General features: G+C 38.1%; 1 protein-coding gene across 7 annotated transcripts in view; it reads right to left on the bottom strand.

The window, feature by feature from the left end:
* Positions 1–78: 78 nt before the first annotated feature.
* LOC101860481 (abl interactor 1) overlaps positions 79–19719 on the bottom strand; it is a 23402-nt gene continuing 3761 nt past the window's right edge. The window contains exons 2-8 of one of the 7 annotated variants that reach the window (XM_005093089.3): positions 18062–18235; positions 17388–17576; positions 16558–17008; positions 12616–12660; positions 8926–8994; positions 5759–6007; positions 79–4575 (exon numbers count right to left, since the gene is read on the bottom strand). In XM_005093089.3, coding sequence (XP_005093146.1) covers positions 4412–4575; positions 5759–6007; positions 8926–8994; positions 12616–12660; positions 16558–17008; positions 17388–17576; positions 18062–18235 — 1341 coding nt within the window. In that variant the 3' untranslated portion in view covers positions 79–4411. The remainder of the gene's footprint in view (positions 4576–5758; positions 6008–8925; positions 8995–12615; positions 12661–16557; positions 17009–17387; positions 17577–18061; positions 18236–19719) is intronic. The other 6 variants (XM_005093092.3, XM_005093091.3, XM_005093090.3 and 3 more) reach the window with 6 other exon arrangements.

Below are 19719 nucleotides of genomic sequence, written 5' to 3'. Positions count from 1 at the left end.
GTTCTGAAAAATATTTGAGGAGAAAGGGATTGCACAAGGTAGGCAGACTAGCAAAAAAAAAGTTACAGAATTCCAATGTCATGCTATTTGAACATATTTATTTTTAACTTATTAACGTGATGAAAACATTCCGGAAAAAAGCATTATTAACAAACCAAAGACACCATTCAGTTACAGGGATATTCTCAGACAGAACAGTTTATATATTACAGAGTTTACAGTATTGCCCTAGGACAAGACAGAGCTTGAGCACAACTAATTTCTTTTGTTTTTAAAAGTTTTATTATTACATTAAAATTAAAACAATCGTGGTATTGAATTTTTCAAGAATAAAATAAAGGTGAAATCAATGCATAACAATTTTCAAGATGCAAATGAAACAGATACATGTATACATTGGAGTCTGCTTAAACTTAAACCGGACAGAGTTAAACTGTAAAACAGCAGTAAACTGAAGACTGAACAGTAAACTGAAGACTGAAAGTGAAAGAAAAGAAAATCCCCAATTTTTTTCTTCTTTGTCTTTGTAAAAAAATTAAGTTGCAGCACTCGCATTTCAGAAAACTGCATGGAATTTTGAGGGTTGACTGAATCTTCACTAGCAATCCCCACATAACGCGAATTATCAAGTCTTATGCCCTTCAAGATAGCATAACAATACAGGAGAAAGAGTCATGAGAATGCATGTGTGTTGATTGTGGGCCGTGTCTATTGTGGGCCAGAGAGAAGCATCAGCAGTGTTCTGTGTGCCTGTGTCTATTATCACAAACATCAATGGGTTTACACATTGTACAGGCCAAGCAAAGCAAGGATAGCGAATGTGCATCTGTCAACTGTCACTCAACTTTCTTTTGGCCGTGGCCTAGATTGTTGTCACTATGAAATTAGTTCACACAGGCCCTGCACATGAGTGTGTGGTGTTTCATGACGTCATTGGTATTGGGCTTTCTCACTTCTCTTAGACTAGCAGTAGCACAGAGCACAGTAAATTGTGCAGCTACAATTCAAATTGAAAAGAAAAGAGGTATAGTGAATCAGAAAAAAAATTAATCAATAGAGCAAAATTTGCCACAAGCATGGCATTTCCAAACTCTACGTTGTCAACAATCATCTTTATTTGAGAAACTCTCTCTAAATAAACTGAAAACACAGCTAAACTGAAGAATATCAAGTGGTGCCCCAGATTTCAGTTTAAGCAGATTTCACGGTATATATATTATACCTATTATTTTCTATGCTGTTCAGTTCACAAAAAGTCGGAATATTCAGGAGACATTTTTATCAAGATGATGTTACATCATGAACAATAAGACTGGAAAAGTCAAAGGACCACCGAAAAGTAAGTTTCCTCTGGCATTAGCAGGATGTAGGTAAATGTAGAATGTTATAAAAAACACAATCCAATCACTCCTCAAGAGACAAAACATTGATGTATGTTTTACTTTTGTGCATATTTCAGGTACCGTAACTTACAATGGTATCCAACGGGATACTGATCAGTAAGGGTGGGCACATTCAATTCTGAATTCATGAAGCTATGTTCAAACTGAAAAAGCCTGAAGGTCCAATCTCAATATGAACCATCCCTGATTGGGGAAATTGTTTTCATACTTTTTCTTTTCAAACATTACTCATTCATTCACGGTCTACAATGTATAATTCAATTCAGCCTCTTGGCATCACTTCACAAGATCAGACTCAAATCAATGGTAGTGGGATGAAGTAACACGGATGACAACAAATTTGACCTACTGCTATGTCAGTAGTATTAGAATATTTTCCTCAATGTGATGATCTCAATTAAAATTCAGGTTTGCCAGTTCTATGGCTTTGAGAGTTTGGATTCGCAAATTGCAGAATTTTCAGAATCGGCCCATCCTTGCTGATCACTGCAATAAAACATTTATATGATACAAATGCACAGATACTCAGAAGTACAGACGCTTGGACACAAATAAATAACAAGATCTGCAGAGAGGGAAAAACAGCTACCGTTGCCTACACAGACACTGTTAATTCTAACACAGTCACAAAATCCCTACGAATTGGGAATAGAAACACAATACAATTATTACAATTGCATAGCCATACAACCACAACTTCACCAGGGCTACCTCATGCTCAAGTAAAACAAGGTGCTTCGAGACTTTTAGAAGTAAATCCCAGAGGTTGTTGGGGGCGATTTTCTGTGATCATTTGAAGGAGCTGGGCACCAAAGATTATTTTATCTTACTCACTGCTAGACCTGAAGTGATTCAGGAAAAATCGATACATGTGGTACTGCCATGACTGAAACCCCTAGGTTTCCAGTTTCCTATTTATTATCTGCTATAACCTGAAGCGTTTCGAGGCTGATGTTTGAGGGTACGTAACTGCTGTCCTTTATGAGTCAATTGAGCATTGTTCGAGTTACATCCCTACATAACTGAAGAACATTTTTATTTTCTTTCCAGACGACCCAAAAGGCATTTTGGCACGATGGCAAACTAATCTTGCAACATTTCTGAACAGATTGACCCAATTGTTGATGGGGGCCAGGTCAGCTTTAGACTGTCATCTTGACAGTGATGCTGACCCAAGTTACACAGAGGGTTCAAAGTTTAGTTGAGGCTTGTGTAAGGATGTTGGGATAAGTGACCGTGAATTTAGGGATTTAGACATAGCCTAAGTAGTATCATTTCTAAAGTTGTTTTTTATTCTCCCAAAACATTGACACATTTGCAAAAGATCATTAAAACTAAAACATAACCATTCAAGATATCTTAAAAAATGTCTTTTGCATTGTGCAGTAGTTGTTATTATCTTCTTGCCTGCTAAGTTCCATTGTTGGTGGTGAATAATAAGGTCACAATGATTTTTTTGGAGCCATAAAGTATAAAGTGTCCTGCACCAATTGATCTATTATGTACACCATAAAAACACTGAGGAGTAGCAGCCTGCTTCTTCCAAACAAATTTATTAATCTGCTGCAAGGAAATAAATGGAGAAGGCTAAGGATGGGGCATTGGAGACGAAAACTTTTGAACAAAAGTCTGATACAAATATAGTAACACAAAACTTTCCTCCATGCGAATGTTGTCACTTTGCCAGTAGCCACTCAATAACAATCATAGAATTAGTTTCAATGCGAGATTCATGTCAGAAAAAGGAAAATGCTGATGAAAACAACAAACTTCATGAACACCTTGACTAGAAGCATTTCAGATGAGGTTGAGTGTGTAAAATGTGTCATTCCAGGCTTAGTAGGCCTACCAGGAAATTAAAAAATAATGATAATAATAACAATCTTTATAATGTGCTGAGCAAACATCTTGTTTCCTTATCTGCCAACAATTTTTTTTGTCAATGAGAGCATTTCCAGCTTTAAGATTTAAGTAGAGGAAGACATTACAAAAATTCTACTAAGAAACCAAAGTCGAAGAGCAAGAGCAATCCCTCCTCTTACTCGATTGAAGTTTAAAAGGGAAAATGAATCAGGGGTGGGCAAACTTTTTTTTATCTGTAGAATGAATTATAATTGTAAAAGTTTTGCGCTGTCATTGGCACTCTTCAGACTGCTAAACTAAAAGGCAAGACTTCCAATCAGGGGCCACTTCAACTTAGCCATGAACATCAAAGGACACCATATTAAATAAAACCTAAATGCATTAATTAACCATACTTTTCTGTTATAAAAAATGTGCACATTATAAACAGCATCATAAGATTTCTACGATACTACAACAGGCCGTATTGCCTCTAGTAAATCGACAGACGTGATCACCTTTACAAAAACTTATGGATTTTTAATTTTTTTAAAATAAAAAATTTCAGAATTATGCTAAACTTTGCTAGGGCCACATTTGGATTGTGGGCCGTAGTTTGCCCACCCCTGGACTAAACTGTAACCTTCTCCACATTTTTCTCCTCCATCTACACTGTCATATACAAAGGCGTTTTAAGAAACACTCAAAAAAAGGTTTGCACATTGCTACTGCACAGCATTCACTCTTACTTCATCGCACAACAGGTCAAGACAATACAAAGAAGCAGCCCATATAGCGGGCAAAAATTCAAAACGAAAGCTCCTGTCTCTACAAAATGACTTGTGAAAAAAGACCTGGGCTTATTGGTACCAGTAAATGCAAAAGTCTGATTTAAAAAAGACTTTGCCATGCGTAAGTGTACTATGATCAGATCTCTGCAAGGGGTGACCAATTTTTGCAACCATAACAACGCCATATATTTGATAAGGAATTTCTGACTGAAAGTCCAGAGAAACACAAAATCAAACAGTTCCTAAAACATAGTAGTATGTGCCGTATGAAGCGCAAGAAAATGGCAAAGTAAAGGCATACCAAAGTCTACACTTGTTGGTATCGTACCGAAAAGGAAAGAAAAAGAGAAACATAGCTATGTATTATATAACATATTACATGCATGGCTCAACGTAGTTATAGGGGAAAAGGCCAGTCTGCCCATCCATGACACCCTCCCACCATCCGTCGTCATTTTTATGTATGACATAAACAACAGCGTTCTCAGCAAACGACAGCTCATCAGACTTGATGGCCTGGTAGTCATAGATGGCAACAACTGGGGAAGGAACAAAAACAAAAGAATCCTGTACTAACACAGAGCTAAAACAACGTTAACTAAAGGCAAAGCCAGTTGATGGGCATCATATGGCTACATGTAATCCTTTGAGCCCTCCGTTGACAAAGTGACATTCAAGAAAAGTTTATTGATTAAATTAAATAAACCAACTACACTGGCAGTTGGAGTGAGTTGCCTGTACTATATTTTACTTCTTTACCCTCCCGTTATTGTTTCCATCTTTTATCAAGTACTCCTGTTACTGAATGTGAATGACAAATTATCATGTCGATGTGCTTCTGTCTTTACACAAACTGAAGCATAAATTTTCTCCTATGGATGCAGTGTCAATCCAGAGACTTTATTGTGTGCACATGAGCCATGCCCTACCACAGGCTGCACTTTGTGGCTTGGGCAATCCATAGGCCTACTTCATGGCAGTGAGACACATTTCATGGCTTGACAAATTCTTTATCTCTTCCATTTCAAACTCTTCAGACTTCTGCAAACCACTGTGCTCAGACTACTTTTTTAAAATGTATGACAGCAAATTAATTTTCCACACACACACACACACAGAGTTAGAGAGAGAGAGGGAGAGAGACAGAGAAAGAGATAGAGAGAGAGAGGGAGGGAGGGAGGGAGAGAGAAAGAGAGAGGGAGAGAGGAGGGGAGGGAGGGAGAGAGGAGGGGGTGAGAGAGAGAGAGGGTGGAGAGAGTGAGAGAGAGTGAGAGAGAGAGAGAGAGAGAAACGATCTGCCGTTCAGATGTACCAAGACCCAAATTTTGACAATTCTTTTTCCCCCACTATCTAAACTCATCTCTAGAAGAACAGCTTGCCAGAGAAAAAGGTGTTAATCTGTGTCGCCGGTATCCCTTACATGTGCCAAAGAAATATTTTTGTAGAAATTCAAATTCTTGATATTGCATTGCGTTGTGACACAATTGTAAAAAGAACGAGACCGTTTTTCCCTCTCCTGAAAACATTTGCTTTCTGGGCTTACTACCTTTGAGCAGCTTTCCCCAAGCAAACAAATTACACGTATACTTTTTCCGATTAGTCAAAAAGGAAGAAAACCGCCCCGAAAACTGTTCATTCCCAGTTAGAAAAACAAGAGCAGGAAAAGAATTAAACGTGAATCAAAGGCCCGTTTACAGTAGGCTACCGTAGTACAAAAAGTACCTTTCTCCAAGTAATGCTTAGGGATCCATGTAGGCTGTGCCAGCAGCTGTGGGCCGGTGGCCGCGTACGGGTCGTCATTTCCCCCTCCAACCACCCCGTACGTGTCCTCAGGGATACTCCCAATCATCCGACCTTCCCTGGTGCTGGGCGGCCCCTGTCTCACGTCGCTGAAGTCATGGGGCGGGGGCGGCGTGTAGTCAAACTGGTCATTCTGGTCATACGTTGGTGGGGGAGGGAGTGGTGGGGAGGCTGGTGGACACAGCAACGTGAAAAAAGTGTTGAATCAAGAAAAAAAAAATCATTGTAAGGTTTATTTTCAAACCAAAAGTTGGATAACCAGTCGTAGGCATATTTCATCTCATTAATTTGTAAAGATCTAAATCTAGTCTAGTCATACTGCATCTGGGCTTACCTGTTCCAAAAATTGTTATCCTAAACAGTTGCAATTATAGTTTCCTAATGAATATGTAAAGCTCTAAATCTTGTCGAGTCCAAGTCACAAAGTGTGGAGGGTGCCAAAAGAAGGTCCTAAATCTTTTTTTTTCCCTCTATTGTTTCTAACAATTGGTTTTTCTTTTGCCCTGCACTAACTGATTGTTAATGCATCAATGTGCTTCTCTTTACTTGAGCAAAAAGAGTAGGAGACTGTCCAGTATGTGTGTGAATATGTTTGACAATTTGCCAACAACATTTGCTTTGTTTGTATGTTTTGGAAAAGGGAAACACATTGACACAATAAAAACAATTAAGTGCATGGAAAAGTAAGAAAGCCACATTAAAAACAACAGTCAAAAAAGCATGACCTACCAGTAGCACTCTCCAACCGTCCACTTCTTGAAGTACACAGCATTGGAAAAGGACGTTTATTTTAGCATTAAGCCATGTTCTGGCACCACATTCATAAACCCAGCGAGCCCTGAACCCCTGAGCCTGCAAGACCTGTGCACCTGCATGTCTTTGGGTGGTCTGGTGGTAGACAAACACCATCCACTGAAGAATGTACTAGGTGCACAGAGGGGAAAAGGTGGTCATGCTTACTTTACTGTTCGCACTCATCTATTAACAACGGCCCACGTCTGCCCATTAAAAAATTTTCAACTTCATCTGCACAGCAGCCTCTTGTTGTTCCCATTTCTTTTTTTCAGCTTGATCGAAATAGAAGTAAATTCTGGCTGCGGACATCCTCCGTTGCATCACATTTTCCTCACTGGAAATGAATACAGTCGTCTACGCTTGTTGCGATGTTGTTGGGGGACCAGAAAAAAGGTTGCTACATCTGAAGTTCGCAACAGCCGTTGGAATAAAAATTCTAGAGAAATAATCCCAGTATTCAACCTCACTGTAGAGTTAATATTGAGCTTCAGCGCTTATCATGTAAGGTTACCAAAATAGTATCATGTGGGAGATAGTGTCTGATGCCTCATACTATTGTGTGAATGTGCGCAACGTTACAAAACGTCATCAGGTTCATCAATGCTAGGTCAAAACTAACCACGGGGGAAACATCGTTTAAACAGTTATATTTTTACAATAAACTATATGGGCCAGGGATAAGAATACGCATCACTACAGCTGTCACGATGGATGTAGTGAATACGGTACAAACGTTTCAATTTTATTGAGTTTGTGTTACATCGGTGCCCATTCCTCGGAAAAAGATCATTACGCCGGAAGGTCTTTACAATTGACTTCGCTACAAGTGGAGTGGACTGTACGAAGTCACAGCTTTATGTCGGTGATCTATTTTTATCACTGTCAAGTTTATCCTTGAGGAAATCTAAACAAAGGCAAAAAAACCAAGCTGTGTGCCCTGTTGGGTTTCCAGTCCACTGGTTAAAATTTGCTACTGCATTTTTTTTGCGGCTGGTTTTGGCCAGTTAAAACAAAACAGCAAACAGCACTTCACCCGCCCTTCACAGATCATGATGCACCATAAATGGTAACTGGCTACGGAAAAAAAACCCCCGGAACTTTTCCAATCCCGCACAAACGTGTGCATGGGAACTCAAAATTTACAAATCACAATGTGTAGAAATATGTCTTGCATTAACACTGCTTTTATATAAAGGTACAAAATCCTGAAAATTTTAGAAATTTGAATTTCCAGATTTATCCTGAAAATCAGCATCCCTGATGAACATAAACCACATGTGTACCAAAACAGTTAACATTCAATACTGCTACAACAACAGACAATAGTATCTAACTATACTAAAACAATACAACAATGAAAATGACAAAACAAAACAGAAAACATAACTAAACAGCCAGTAACAAAATCACAACATTTCAGGATAACAATGTACAACGGAATCTAGAGGCACACTATCAGCAACTACAGTTTGCAGAGTAAAAATACTGTACAGTTAAATCTGTTGAAAATGACCATCCATTGCCGAGGAGAAAAGTGATCACCTTTGAAAGACAGTCTTTTCGGACGGTGACATTATGATATTGAAAAAACTCAAGGGGGGAAGTGGGAAGTGGTCATTTGTACAAGTGATTGTCTTGGACAGGGGACTGTCAGAGTGAGTTTGTATTTAACCTAAAGTTTCAAATTTTCAATAAAATCATGACATTCCCCCCCCATAAGTTTGGCACTGCTTTGTTTCAGCTTGTCATCTACAACTACATTTTATAAAGAAAAAAAATCCCAAACACAGTAAATACCCTACGATTAAGATTAAAAAGATTTCTATAAAATTTGAAAAACCTAACTAATACAACTATTACTATTTAGGTAGTGCTTTGATTTTACTGACAAAAAGTCGAGCAATATACATTGTACCAATATTTACCTTTCACTTGAAAAGTATAACAAACATCCTCTCTTTTTGCAACCAGTGTGAGAATGGGTGTACACCCTGTATTGTACAGTAGAACACTGTATTTATTTACACTGAGAAAAAAACATACGTAATACCTCAGCTCCTTGGTGAAAAACAGAAATGGAGAAACATTAAAAAATGAACCTGTCTGTTCTATACACATCTCATTATCTGTTTGTTATCAAAAGTCACAGAAAAATGATTCGCAAATTTGGGAGGCAATAACAAAAAAAAGAAGCAGCAGGACGAAAGCTTTATTAATCGGCAGGTGGGTTAGATTTTCATCAAATGGGTTCAAATGTTAAGTGTGATCAGCCAAAAGAAAAAACATGCGCACACCTTGGCTAACCATGAAAGGCTCGGAAATGTCATCATCAGGTGGAGGGGGCAGGGAGGTGGTGGACATCTCTGTGAAAAACAAGAAGCCGTCACAACAAAGGTGAACCTAAACCAAAAACAAAACAAACCAAAAAAAAAAGGGGGGGGCAAAAAAAAATGTGTGTAGCACAAGAAAAATGTTTTACAACAACACCAGAGAGAAAGAAAGCCCTAGGCATGCAAGCTTTGCTTTTGAGAAATTAGAGTTGCTCTTTCTATGCCACGATTAATCACCATGGCAAAATAAAAGTACAGCCCCTCCCCTACATCTTTGAGCATCATGGCGATCACAGCCCCTTGTATCCTGAAAGACATAACTGTGACCCTGGGTGTTGAGCAATAAATGAAGTTATCCGAAATGGGGGGGAGAGGGAGGGGTGTTGTACTTTATATTCAAACCTTCACCACAGGAGTCACATGGTTCAAAGAAAAACGGTGATGATATATATCGATGACAATATTAAAGATTTATTATTTCCCCATCACCACATCCCACCCACCGCCCCCTTCCCCATATCATAAAGGAAATAATATTCATTTTATCAACCAGATATTAACAAATATAATAACCATCAGTGCCTCGCTTCTAAATTCTTGAACATTTTTCACACTAATCACTAATCCATTCATAAAGGCGAGTGAATGTCTAAATTTTCTGTGAGTTATGTTTTACTTTAAATTCATGTTCTTAATTTTTCAGGAATACAACTCAATCAGCTCTCCACCCAGAAGTGAGATATGCACGTCTATATTTGTATATAAAGAGGGTTCTTTCATCCCAAATGCAAACACACCACCACATTTTTTGAAAAGCTCTCGACCATTTCCATCCCAGCATAGGAACCACACCCTACTCCAAGACACACCAACAAATTGTCGAGTAAAGAGATACTCATCTATTAGTATTAGACATAACAACAACCACTCAGTGCAGAGAAGAAACCAAGACAAACAGACTGACTGACAACAACAACAGAGGGAAATGAAAGAAGTAGGATACACCAGTGGTGCCCTCCAACCCCTTGCATTGTACATAAACAATTGCAGTGAACAATGCACATGGGACAAAACACATGCTTGCCACAGTGACAAAGGGGATATTTCAGGTGGAAACGAGAGTCTATGTTTTTAGCATGCGGAGAAAGCCTTTGGTGCAAGACAATGACCATGCAAACAAGCTTGTATTCTTTATAAATAACTTGAGTTTATGAGTCCCAAATCCAATCAAGATATGAGGACAATACTACTTCCAGTTACATGAGTGGAAACTGAAAAACTTTGTATATACCGGTACAGTGAACCTGTTCTCCCTACATATAAAAGAAAAACAAAACTATTTACACTTATTTTTGCTTAGGAATACATGAACTCAAAATCTTTCAAAGATTTTATATACAACAATATTGTGACAATCAACCCTAGCTATTTTTCCATTTATCATCCTCTCATTCCCCATGCAACCTCTAAACCATTCTCGCATCTTTCCATTACCTTGCTCTCTCTGCACCCTTCCCCCCACTTTTATTCACAGAAGCATAAGCCTCAGCATTCATCTGCATGCTCAACACCAACAACAACAACAACACACGTACAAACGCACGGACGCACACACACACACAAACACATACACACACATACTCACACTTTCACAAATTAAGAAAGGACAATAGCTACCGCCACTTTTCACATTAACGTCACTGGTGTCAATGCAAACTGAGGTAGTGAATTTTGACATCTCTTCAAGTATTCTGGGTTGTTCTTGTTTTTAAAAAAAGTAGAATTTATAAACAAACCATGCAACTACTCCATGTATGTCTGTTCTACCATACATGCAGGAGAGGTCACAAAAACATTTCCAAATGTATTTTTGCACAGATCAACAGACTCATACCGGAAATAAAAAATGTTCTGTTATCGTTCTTAATTTTTATCAGTGCTTCCTTTCCTACAACATATACTTCTGAAGTTGCATCTTCTATGAACACCCTTCATACTCTGTAAAGCAAAATTGAGAAAACCACAAATTTTCACTCTTACATCAACACATATTGTCATCACTTTCTATGCTAGCTGAAGTACCAAACTTTAATTGGTATTAGAAACCCTTTTTATCAGAAACTGTATTGCGAGAAAACCCAAAGAAAAACTAAAGTCAGTTACCAATTACTATAAATATGTCACAATTGTTTAACACTCAAAGTACCGTACAAGAATTGAATCAAGTGATTCTGGTTCAGGTAAACACAAAAAGACAAAATGGCCCGCTATCCTTGCATGCCAGCTCACAAAGGACAGAGGGTCAGAAAAGAGGGGAAAAAACCCAGCACGGTTCAATTAAAGCCACAAATAGGAAAAAAGGCAGAGGGACCCAAAGAGGAAATTTAAAGAATACTTTCCATACAGGAAGCAGGAATTTGAAAAGCATGTAAATATCAAAAGAAGTCGCTCTTTCTGCTCATAGGCCTACACCAGGAAAGACCAATTTTTTTCTTCAAAACCAGTTTTGGTTTCGTTAATCTAGTTTCTGTTTACATTTGAATGGGAAAAATAAAATAAAAGCTTTTGATTTTAAAATTCGGATGAAAAATAATCTATTCTGAACTAAAGTTTTTCCATGTAGATCAGTTTGCATTTGGATTAAATTTCCCTCTACTGCTAAGACATGGTCAGCATGTTATATATTATAGTCTGCAAGTAGAGGTAAGTACATTCTCATTGGAGCCACACTGGCTGGATTTCAAAATAAAATTGTGGGAATGTACACCATTTACAAAAGATAAAGATAAAAAGTACTCATTTATGTATGTGAAGCATCATGATGAAACCAGGTGCTCATCAAATTAATGAAATTGGAGAAACCTGCATTTTCCCGCCAGTTTGGCAATTTTTATCAAATTTTTGTTTTTTGGCTCAACACCTTTTATTATTCACAAACATTTTTCAGTGTGGATTTTATAAAAATATGTCGATTAAAGGCACACAAAAAATATAAATTTTCAGTTTCTAAGGACTCCCAAGCTATGGAAGTTACCAAAATTTGACAGCTATTTACTTGCTAATTTTACCTCTGAAACTAGGTGACCCCCCCTCTACCTCTTTCAATTGCAAATATCTCGACTTCTATTCATAATAGAAGGGTATTTTTTTTCCATTACGAGCAAGGCAAATGAACACGCTTTAAGATGATCCCAATAAATGCATTTGGCCAAGCCTTAATGAGCACCCGATTCCACCGCTTTGTGACCCAAATGATCAGTTATTCATACTTCGACAATTGTTGCAAAATAGTAAAAAGAACAGAAACTCGTGTTTATTTCGGTTATATAAGAGTTTCATATTTACAAAACTGTCCAGCATGTCTCCCCCCCCCCCAACTAAGGCTTCACCAGCAACACAACGATCAAACTCAGACAACATATTAATCATTCACTGGTGCTTTGAGGCAGTCAGTAGTAACAACAGCTGTACAACAACAACAACGAGTAACAGGCAAAGTCTGTTACAACATTCCCATCAAACTCAGCATCTATTTATGTATTAGTCTAGCCCTCACAACAAGCAAGGCTAATTGAACCATTCAACTGAACCATTCCTGTAGTATCACAACATCAAATGCCGAAACGACAAGATTCTTAGCTCGTCTGTTCTTACCCATCCAGTTCTGTCCACGACCAGAATTATTTCTAGAATATGCCACTGTTGAATTGGAGTAAAGGGAGATTATCATGGTTAGTAAATCACTGCAAGAATGAGCAGAGAGATGAAAAAGCTTCATTGAAAAAAAAAAAACACTCTGAGACTGAGAGGCGCTATATCTAGCTAGATCTCACGAGTAGCAATCTTTTTTCAAAGCACATATATTCTGTTTTTAAATCAAGAGCTAAAGCAGTCTTATCTGGCAATGTAAATTACTGATTACTTCAATAACAAGCACAAACATGAACAAGGTTTCAGTTTGAAATCTTGAAATGTGTAATGAAAATAGCTCTGAGTCAAAAAAGCGCACTGCTTATAACGATAACCTCTCCTCTAAAAATATTATATTTCTGTGGGTTTTTTTTCATATTTCAAACTGTTGGCTCCTTCACTTTCTTTAGCAGTGGAAGAAGACGTTTGAAAATGAAATCTCCACCAAATCATGAATACCCTACCCCACAAAAAACACCCACACTACCAAAAGGCTGCACCCAAAGCCATAACCTACACCCAATGACAAAGAGCCCTGAAAACAAAACCCAACCAGACTCAATTTCATAAAATCCTGATATAGAACAGCATGATGTGCTGCGTTTTACTAAAAAATATGCAGGCAACTGTGAGAATGAGAAGCAAATTATAAAACTAAAGTCAATATAATTCCATGGAGAGAAAACATCACCCATGAGATGTTAGCTTTAATGGGAGTTTATGTTTTGAAGTCTAAAAACTGCAAATATGACCCAAGACCAGATAATGAATAAACGCAATATGATAGGACATGATGCCACATTATGAAATCAAGTGTAGTATACGCTGTTAAATTTTTGAGTTAATACTTCAGGACTATACAGTTGCAGATATCATATGACGCAAAATATGATAGTGAATTCACGCAGTATGTCAGGAAATAATGCTATATTATGAAATGGGAAACGAGCACCTGTTAATCTGAGAGTTAGCACTTCAAGACCTAAAAGCTGGCGATGTAACGCAGAATTTGATATCATGAATATCACTTGGAAATACATTTTCATTATGGAATGGGAATTGAGTACAATCTGTGAGTTAATACTTCAGGACTTAAAAGTTGCGATATATCTATTCAGACAAACACAATGGGCTATTAGTATTAGAAAATAATGCTGTGTTATAAAGTGGGAATTATGTACCCAATCAATTCTGAAGAACAACAAAATCACAGTAAAGCTTAGAAGACAATTCGCACGTTTTATCTGAGCTCTTAAAAGCACAATTTTCAGAACACTTTGACTTTCCAAGGCAAATGTTGGTTAACGCATGGTCAATATCTACTAAGTACTTGCTATTACTATTCTACTTAAATAAGTGCACCATCATGACTTTTTTTATATCACATATTTCTTTTACTTAGCGCAAGACCTGAGACAGACACCAGCGATCATGATTTGCAACTCATTTCTCAGCTCTGAAGCTCTAAAAAAACCCCCCCCTGATAATATCCTGGTCTTTTCCAGTCACTCATCTGTTCAAATTCTTTAAGTAACTTACTCTTGATCTAGTTTTCCCTTCGTTGCCTTCTATTTTTCAAGTGAGAGCAAGATCTCTAAGGCTTGTATGTCGATTCAAGTGTCCTGAAGACTACTCTTGTCTCTTCCTACTCTTTATGAGTGACTGTCCCACGATGGCTTCTCCCAATACTCTGTCCCTGTCAGATTACGCGATTGTGCAGCCGCTTTTTTTAGCAGAATTCTGCAACATTTGCATAAGTTTGGATTACCCGCATTTTTTAATAAAATGTTTCTCAAAACAATTTAATGCCTCGTCATGAGACTAATGGGAAGTAATCATAGTAATAAGTCTCATTTAAGTGACAAGTTGGTTATTTCCCTAGTTATGGATTTTTGTTCTTTGAGCATGTTAAATTTTTCAGTTCATCAAAAGTTGTTCTCCAGCCTGCTGATGTTTCATGTTTGACAGGCGTCCCTGGTTTTAGTGATGTGCCAGCATCAGAGGTCTGGGTGTTTTTTTAATTTGTAAAAATAATTTTTCTTACCTCTATACAGCTGAAAGTTACAAATATCATATTTGGGGGGGGGGGGGGGGGGGGGGGGTTCTGAAAGATGTGTATCTTTCCAAATACACACAAAACTACTAATACTGACATGTTCTGTTTTCAGTTCTTCTGTACATAGATCTAAACCACTAAAATTTGAAAAAGCGCAAAACTTGTCGTGAATGGCGTTAGGGTAACTTGCATAATTTTGCATTTGTCTAGCATAATTTGGCCATCTAAATTTGCATAATTCTGCTGGGACAGAATAGTGCCGTATTTGGTTTCTGTTCTTTCTGTGAAATTAATAACTGCCTCTTAATAAACCACACTACCCTCTGAAATATCTTTATGCCTCGTACTCTACCTTTTTCTAGGAGAACTGTCTAGACCCCCATCCACTTTCTCCCCTCTATATTCAAGCCTTATTTTCATTTCATTATAATTTTTTCGTCCATTACATCATTTACATAATGCTGTCTTCACTGTACATACCACAAGAGTCTTACCATAAAAAACATGAATCTATTTTACAAAGATTGTTGTTAAAAAAATAAAGAAGTGCATAAATAATTGGTATGTGTGCTTTATAAGCCAAGTGTTTCAGATCTGTGCTATAGACTCAAAAAATGTGCAATCGTTTTGTTTATGCTTGAAAAAGAGTGAGATTAAAAATCAGAAGGCGCCTATGATAAAAAGGAAATCATAGAGATATGAGCGTCACTCTTACCGGACTCAGCTTTGATGCTCAATTCAGTTTACGAAATACAAAAAAGATTCCTTTAGAGAAAGTCAATAAATTGCTCATGAAATTGAGCGCCAAACTTTAGCATAACACTGGAATAAAACAGATGATTACTTTTTTGCGCCATTTACAATTTGAAGATTGTGTGCAAATACTTCCATATTTTACTTTTTCTCCAGAGACACACTACTATCATAGACAAAATATTTTTATCACCCATTATTCTCTTGCAATCTTGCATTAAAAAAGTCAGCCTTGATTGTCTAAAAAGAACTCAAAGTATAAAGCATAAGGAGTAAGGCAATGGTTAGCAATGAGGTCTCTCAATTACAAACAATTTAAAAATTGCAGTTCTGTTGCTTCTATTTACTTTGAATACCTTGAGGTGAAACTTAGTTCAGAAACTTAATGGCAACTGCTTGGATCAAATTTGGAATTCAAATCCCGGGTGAATGTTAAAAAAAAGACCTCTTTGCCACCCAGTGCTTGAAACTACTTTCTTCAGGAATTTGTAATGCAGTTTTTGTTTGAATTAAAAACAATTCACCAAAGATAAACACAATCCTCTTTTCAGATCTCCTGAAGAAAATCTAAAATCACCATGCACTTGAAAATAAACACCATAGCAAATTTTTGGCTTTGGATAGGTAATTACAGATAATTTCTGTTACAAATAAATTCATTTTTAGTTAGGCTAACTCAGTCAATGGGGGGATAAAAGCACCCTCAGGTCTCTTGCCAGACTGACAGAGCCCATTTCAACCCCCTAAAAAAATTCCCAATTTTGTTGCACTTTTTTACATGCTGGTGTCAAAGAAAATCCCCAAACCCTTTAAAATGTGTGCATAAAGTAGTCTTATGGGTCTAATTAATGTGGTTTGGCAGATACAGCTGAACTGCAATCTATATAAAATTCCTGTGTAATGGCCTAAATATTTAGTGGTTACTGGGGTCAAATTCCCAGTAACTGAGCTGAGGCTAAATTCAGAGACATACCAATGCTGTCAGAGTTAAATTTTGTGATCTATAATTTTATTAATACTGTGGCCAAAAGGACATTATTTCAAATGCATGATGACAGCTAAAAAAATATGTGGTAAGAAAACAAGCAAAAAATTACCCTTTGCCTCTGGATGCATTAGTGCAGACTGAGAAGGCAGTGGCATATTATGGTGGTGTGCATTCTGTGAGTGGCTATACCCTCCTCCTCCGGGAGGCTGCATGGGCTGGCCCATTCCGGACATGGAGGGGTGGTGGATCTGACCCATCACCAGTGTGTTAGAGGGTGAGTATGACCCCCCTGAAGACACAGAAGACCTGCTGGACTGAGGATGAGGGGGGAAATTACCCTGCGACATAGACTGGGGTGCCACGGGGGGCGCCACTGGAGGTCCCAGTGACCTGTAGTGACCCCCGCTAGCCCGTCCGATGGTTCCGCTGGATCCGACCCTCCCGACGGGTGGGGTGGGGGGCTTGGTGGTTGGGGCCTGGTTGTTGTTGGTGCTGGAGTTGCTGTGGGTGCTGCTGATGGAGGGACTGCGGACAGTCACTTGTTGCTGCTGCTGCTGTTGCTGATGATCAAATGAGGAGAAATATAATGTCCTCCTTCCTTGTGGGCAAAGGGTCAAATTATTACCCGCAAATAATAGGTATCTTGTTTGAGGAAAGAGAAGCACATCAACAGAGAAATGTTTTGTACTGGGTAAATGCAAGGCAGGAAAAGAAGCAAAATGAGGACCTACCGGCACACCTCCAACCACTTGTAATTATGTTCTAAAAATAAAAGGTGAAGAGTTAATAATACAAAACACCTCAAGAGAATAGAGAAACTATATAACCCATTTTTTTTTTCTTTACATACCTGAACCATGGCCAAAAATATATCTTTACGATACAAAATTTTGTCTCAAGAGTAAAGACAAACAATGGTGCTCTTCATTTTTAACTTACCCTGACACCATGGCCAATGTCATCTAGAATAGTGTAGTCAATGGATTTCCTTGTGTACTTAATTGGTCGCTCATTCTGCTCAGGGTATATAATACCGTTCTTCATGCCGAGAGGACGATGGACACTTCTCCCAGATGTGAGCACTCCAATTTCTCTTCGCGCTACCTTCTCTTTGTGAATCATGACAAACTGAAAACAAAACAAATGAAAGAATGATAAGTTTAAATCTATTTGGTATCATTTGAGGTTAAAGTTCAAATTGACATATAAACGAGAGTGATTTTTTTCATTTTTTCAAAACAGTTTAAGAGTTCAAAACCTTAAGCTCAAATACTTTTCTAGAAAGAACCATAAATTTTCAAAGCAACTTTACCATATATTTTTTTAACACTGAACTGAAAACAAAATCATATTTACAATTTAAAGGAATGTTCTTTGAAAATGTCCAGAGAACAGGCTAAGATATCAAGCTTCTTGAATCGGTCTGGCCTCATAAGAAAAATACTAGGTCAACATATTCAGTACTATCAAGACAAACAGTAAACAACACACATACACACATGCAAACACACACATAAAGTAACATTTCTCTCAAACTTTACTTTGAGACATGAGAAAAAAAAAGAATGATTTACTACTGTATAAAGTAGCAAATCACCATGTTCATTTATTACCTGATTCAAGTGATTTACACTTGACTCCATGTCTGTTAACTGACTCTGTTGGAGATCCAGTAACTTGAGAAAATTTGTAGCTAAGTTATTGATCTGGTAGGCTACACTGGCCAACGAGTGCGTCGTATAGTTCTTGGTCTCTTGGAGAGCATGGGCTTTGTCTGAGGGATTCGCCTGAGGAAGGACAAAACAGGGAGTATGATATTTGACGCTCAGCGAGCAAGAGATATCAAACCTAACTGAACTGCAAAACATCAAATTATGGTTAAATCCCCCCTAAAAACCCCCCTTGTTAAAAACATGTGAAATATTATTTTGTACTGGAAAAAATAGCAGTGCCTCTCTCGCTCTTTCAGATAAATCATCGATACCAAATAGGCCTATTTATGTCATAATCGAAATCCAGCAGATCTACGCCTAGGCCTACTTGTCTCTTGGGGCTTAGGGCTAAAACTGAAGTATGCCGCAATTAGATCTAGATCTACTTAAAATCAACATGCAGATTTAGATTCTAAATCTTATTTTTGAACACCTCCTTTTATCGGCACTCCTGTACTACTGCGGTCCCGTTTGCACTAAATCACACTAGCACAGAGTACTGGATATGTCGATACTGATTTAAATAACTCCGTTTCATCAATCTACGAGGGACGTCCAGAAAGTAAGTACCGTTTTCACATCTCTCTGAACTGGGTTAGGATCCAGATTTTGCACCACAGTGAGTTGATTTGTTCAATACTGAACCGGAAAGAGCCCTCAGCTTCCATCTTTCCGTTGTAAACAACAATCTACAATGCTTGCAAAGCATCTCACCCAGTTTCTTCCCCGCCAGTTTACACAGCCACATTTTGTATTCTACACCCTTTTGAAGCTTCAACATGTCTTCCAAGATTGAAAATTATGCTGACAGTGAAATTCGGTCTGTTATTCGTTTTCTGACTGCAAAGAATACGAAGCCTAGAGACATTCATAGAGAGATTTCTGAAATGTATGGAGAAAATGCAATGGGCGAAAGCATGGTGCGGAAATGGTTTCGCTTGTTCAAAGAGGGATGAGAAAAAGTGCATGATGAACCCAGGAGGGGGCCTCCATCTTTGGTCAGTGATGATTTGATAAACAAAGTTGACATTAAAGTAAAGTAAAGGAAGACAGGCGTTTTACCCTTTCCTCACTCTCTTCAAACTTTCCTGAGATTTCAAGGTCGCTTCAGCTTGAAATCATCACTGACCATTTGGGCTATCGAAAGGTGTGCTCACGCTGGGTACCCACGCAGCGGACACAAGCGCATAAGGATCAACGCACTTTGTTTACTTAATGATGTTTATTGTTATTTATTTGGTGAATAAATGGCTACAAATGATTTTGCAAAATGATGTGTTGCGATTCGCGCATTTTTCACAGGTTGAGAGAAAATGCCGCTGTAAGGGCACTATGACAAATACTTTTTACCGCAGAGCAGCAGTAGCGTGTGGGTTTAGGGGTCAAGAGAGTGAGAAAGAAAGAAAGAGGGGGAGAGAAGTGCACTACATTGATTTAGTCAGTTTACTGATGTTGCTGTATTCATTTGATTGTGTGTATGAGTGTTTGTGTATGTGTGTTTGTGTGTGGGGGGTGTACATGTGCATGTGTGTGAGAGAGAGAGAGAGAGAGAGAGAGAG

Source organism: Aplysia californica, unplaced genomic scaffold (assembly GCF_000002075.1).
Source record: "Aplysia californica isolate F4 #8 unplaced genomic scaffold, AplCal3.0 scaffold00058, whole genome shotgun sequence".
NCBI lineage: Eukaryota > Metazoa > Mollusca > Gastropoda > Aplysiida > Aplysiidae > Aplysia > Aplysia californica.
The sequence above is the reverse complement of the archived record's forward strand: the minus strand, read 5'-3'. Positions and strand labels throughout refer to the sequence as shown.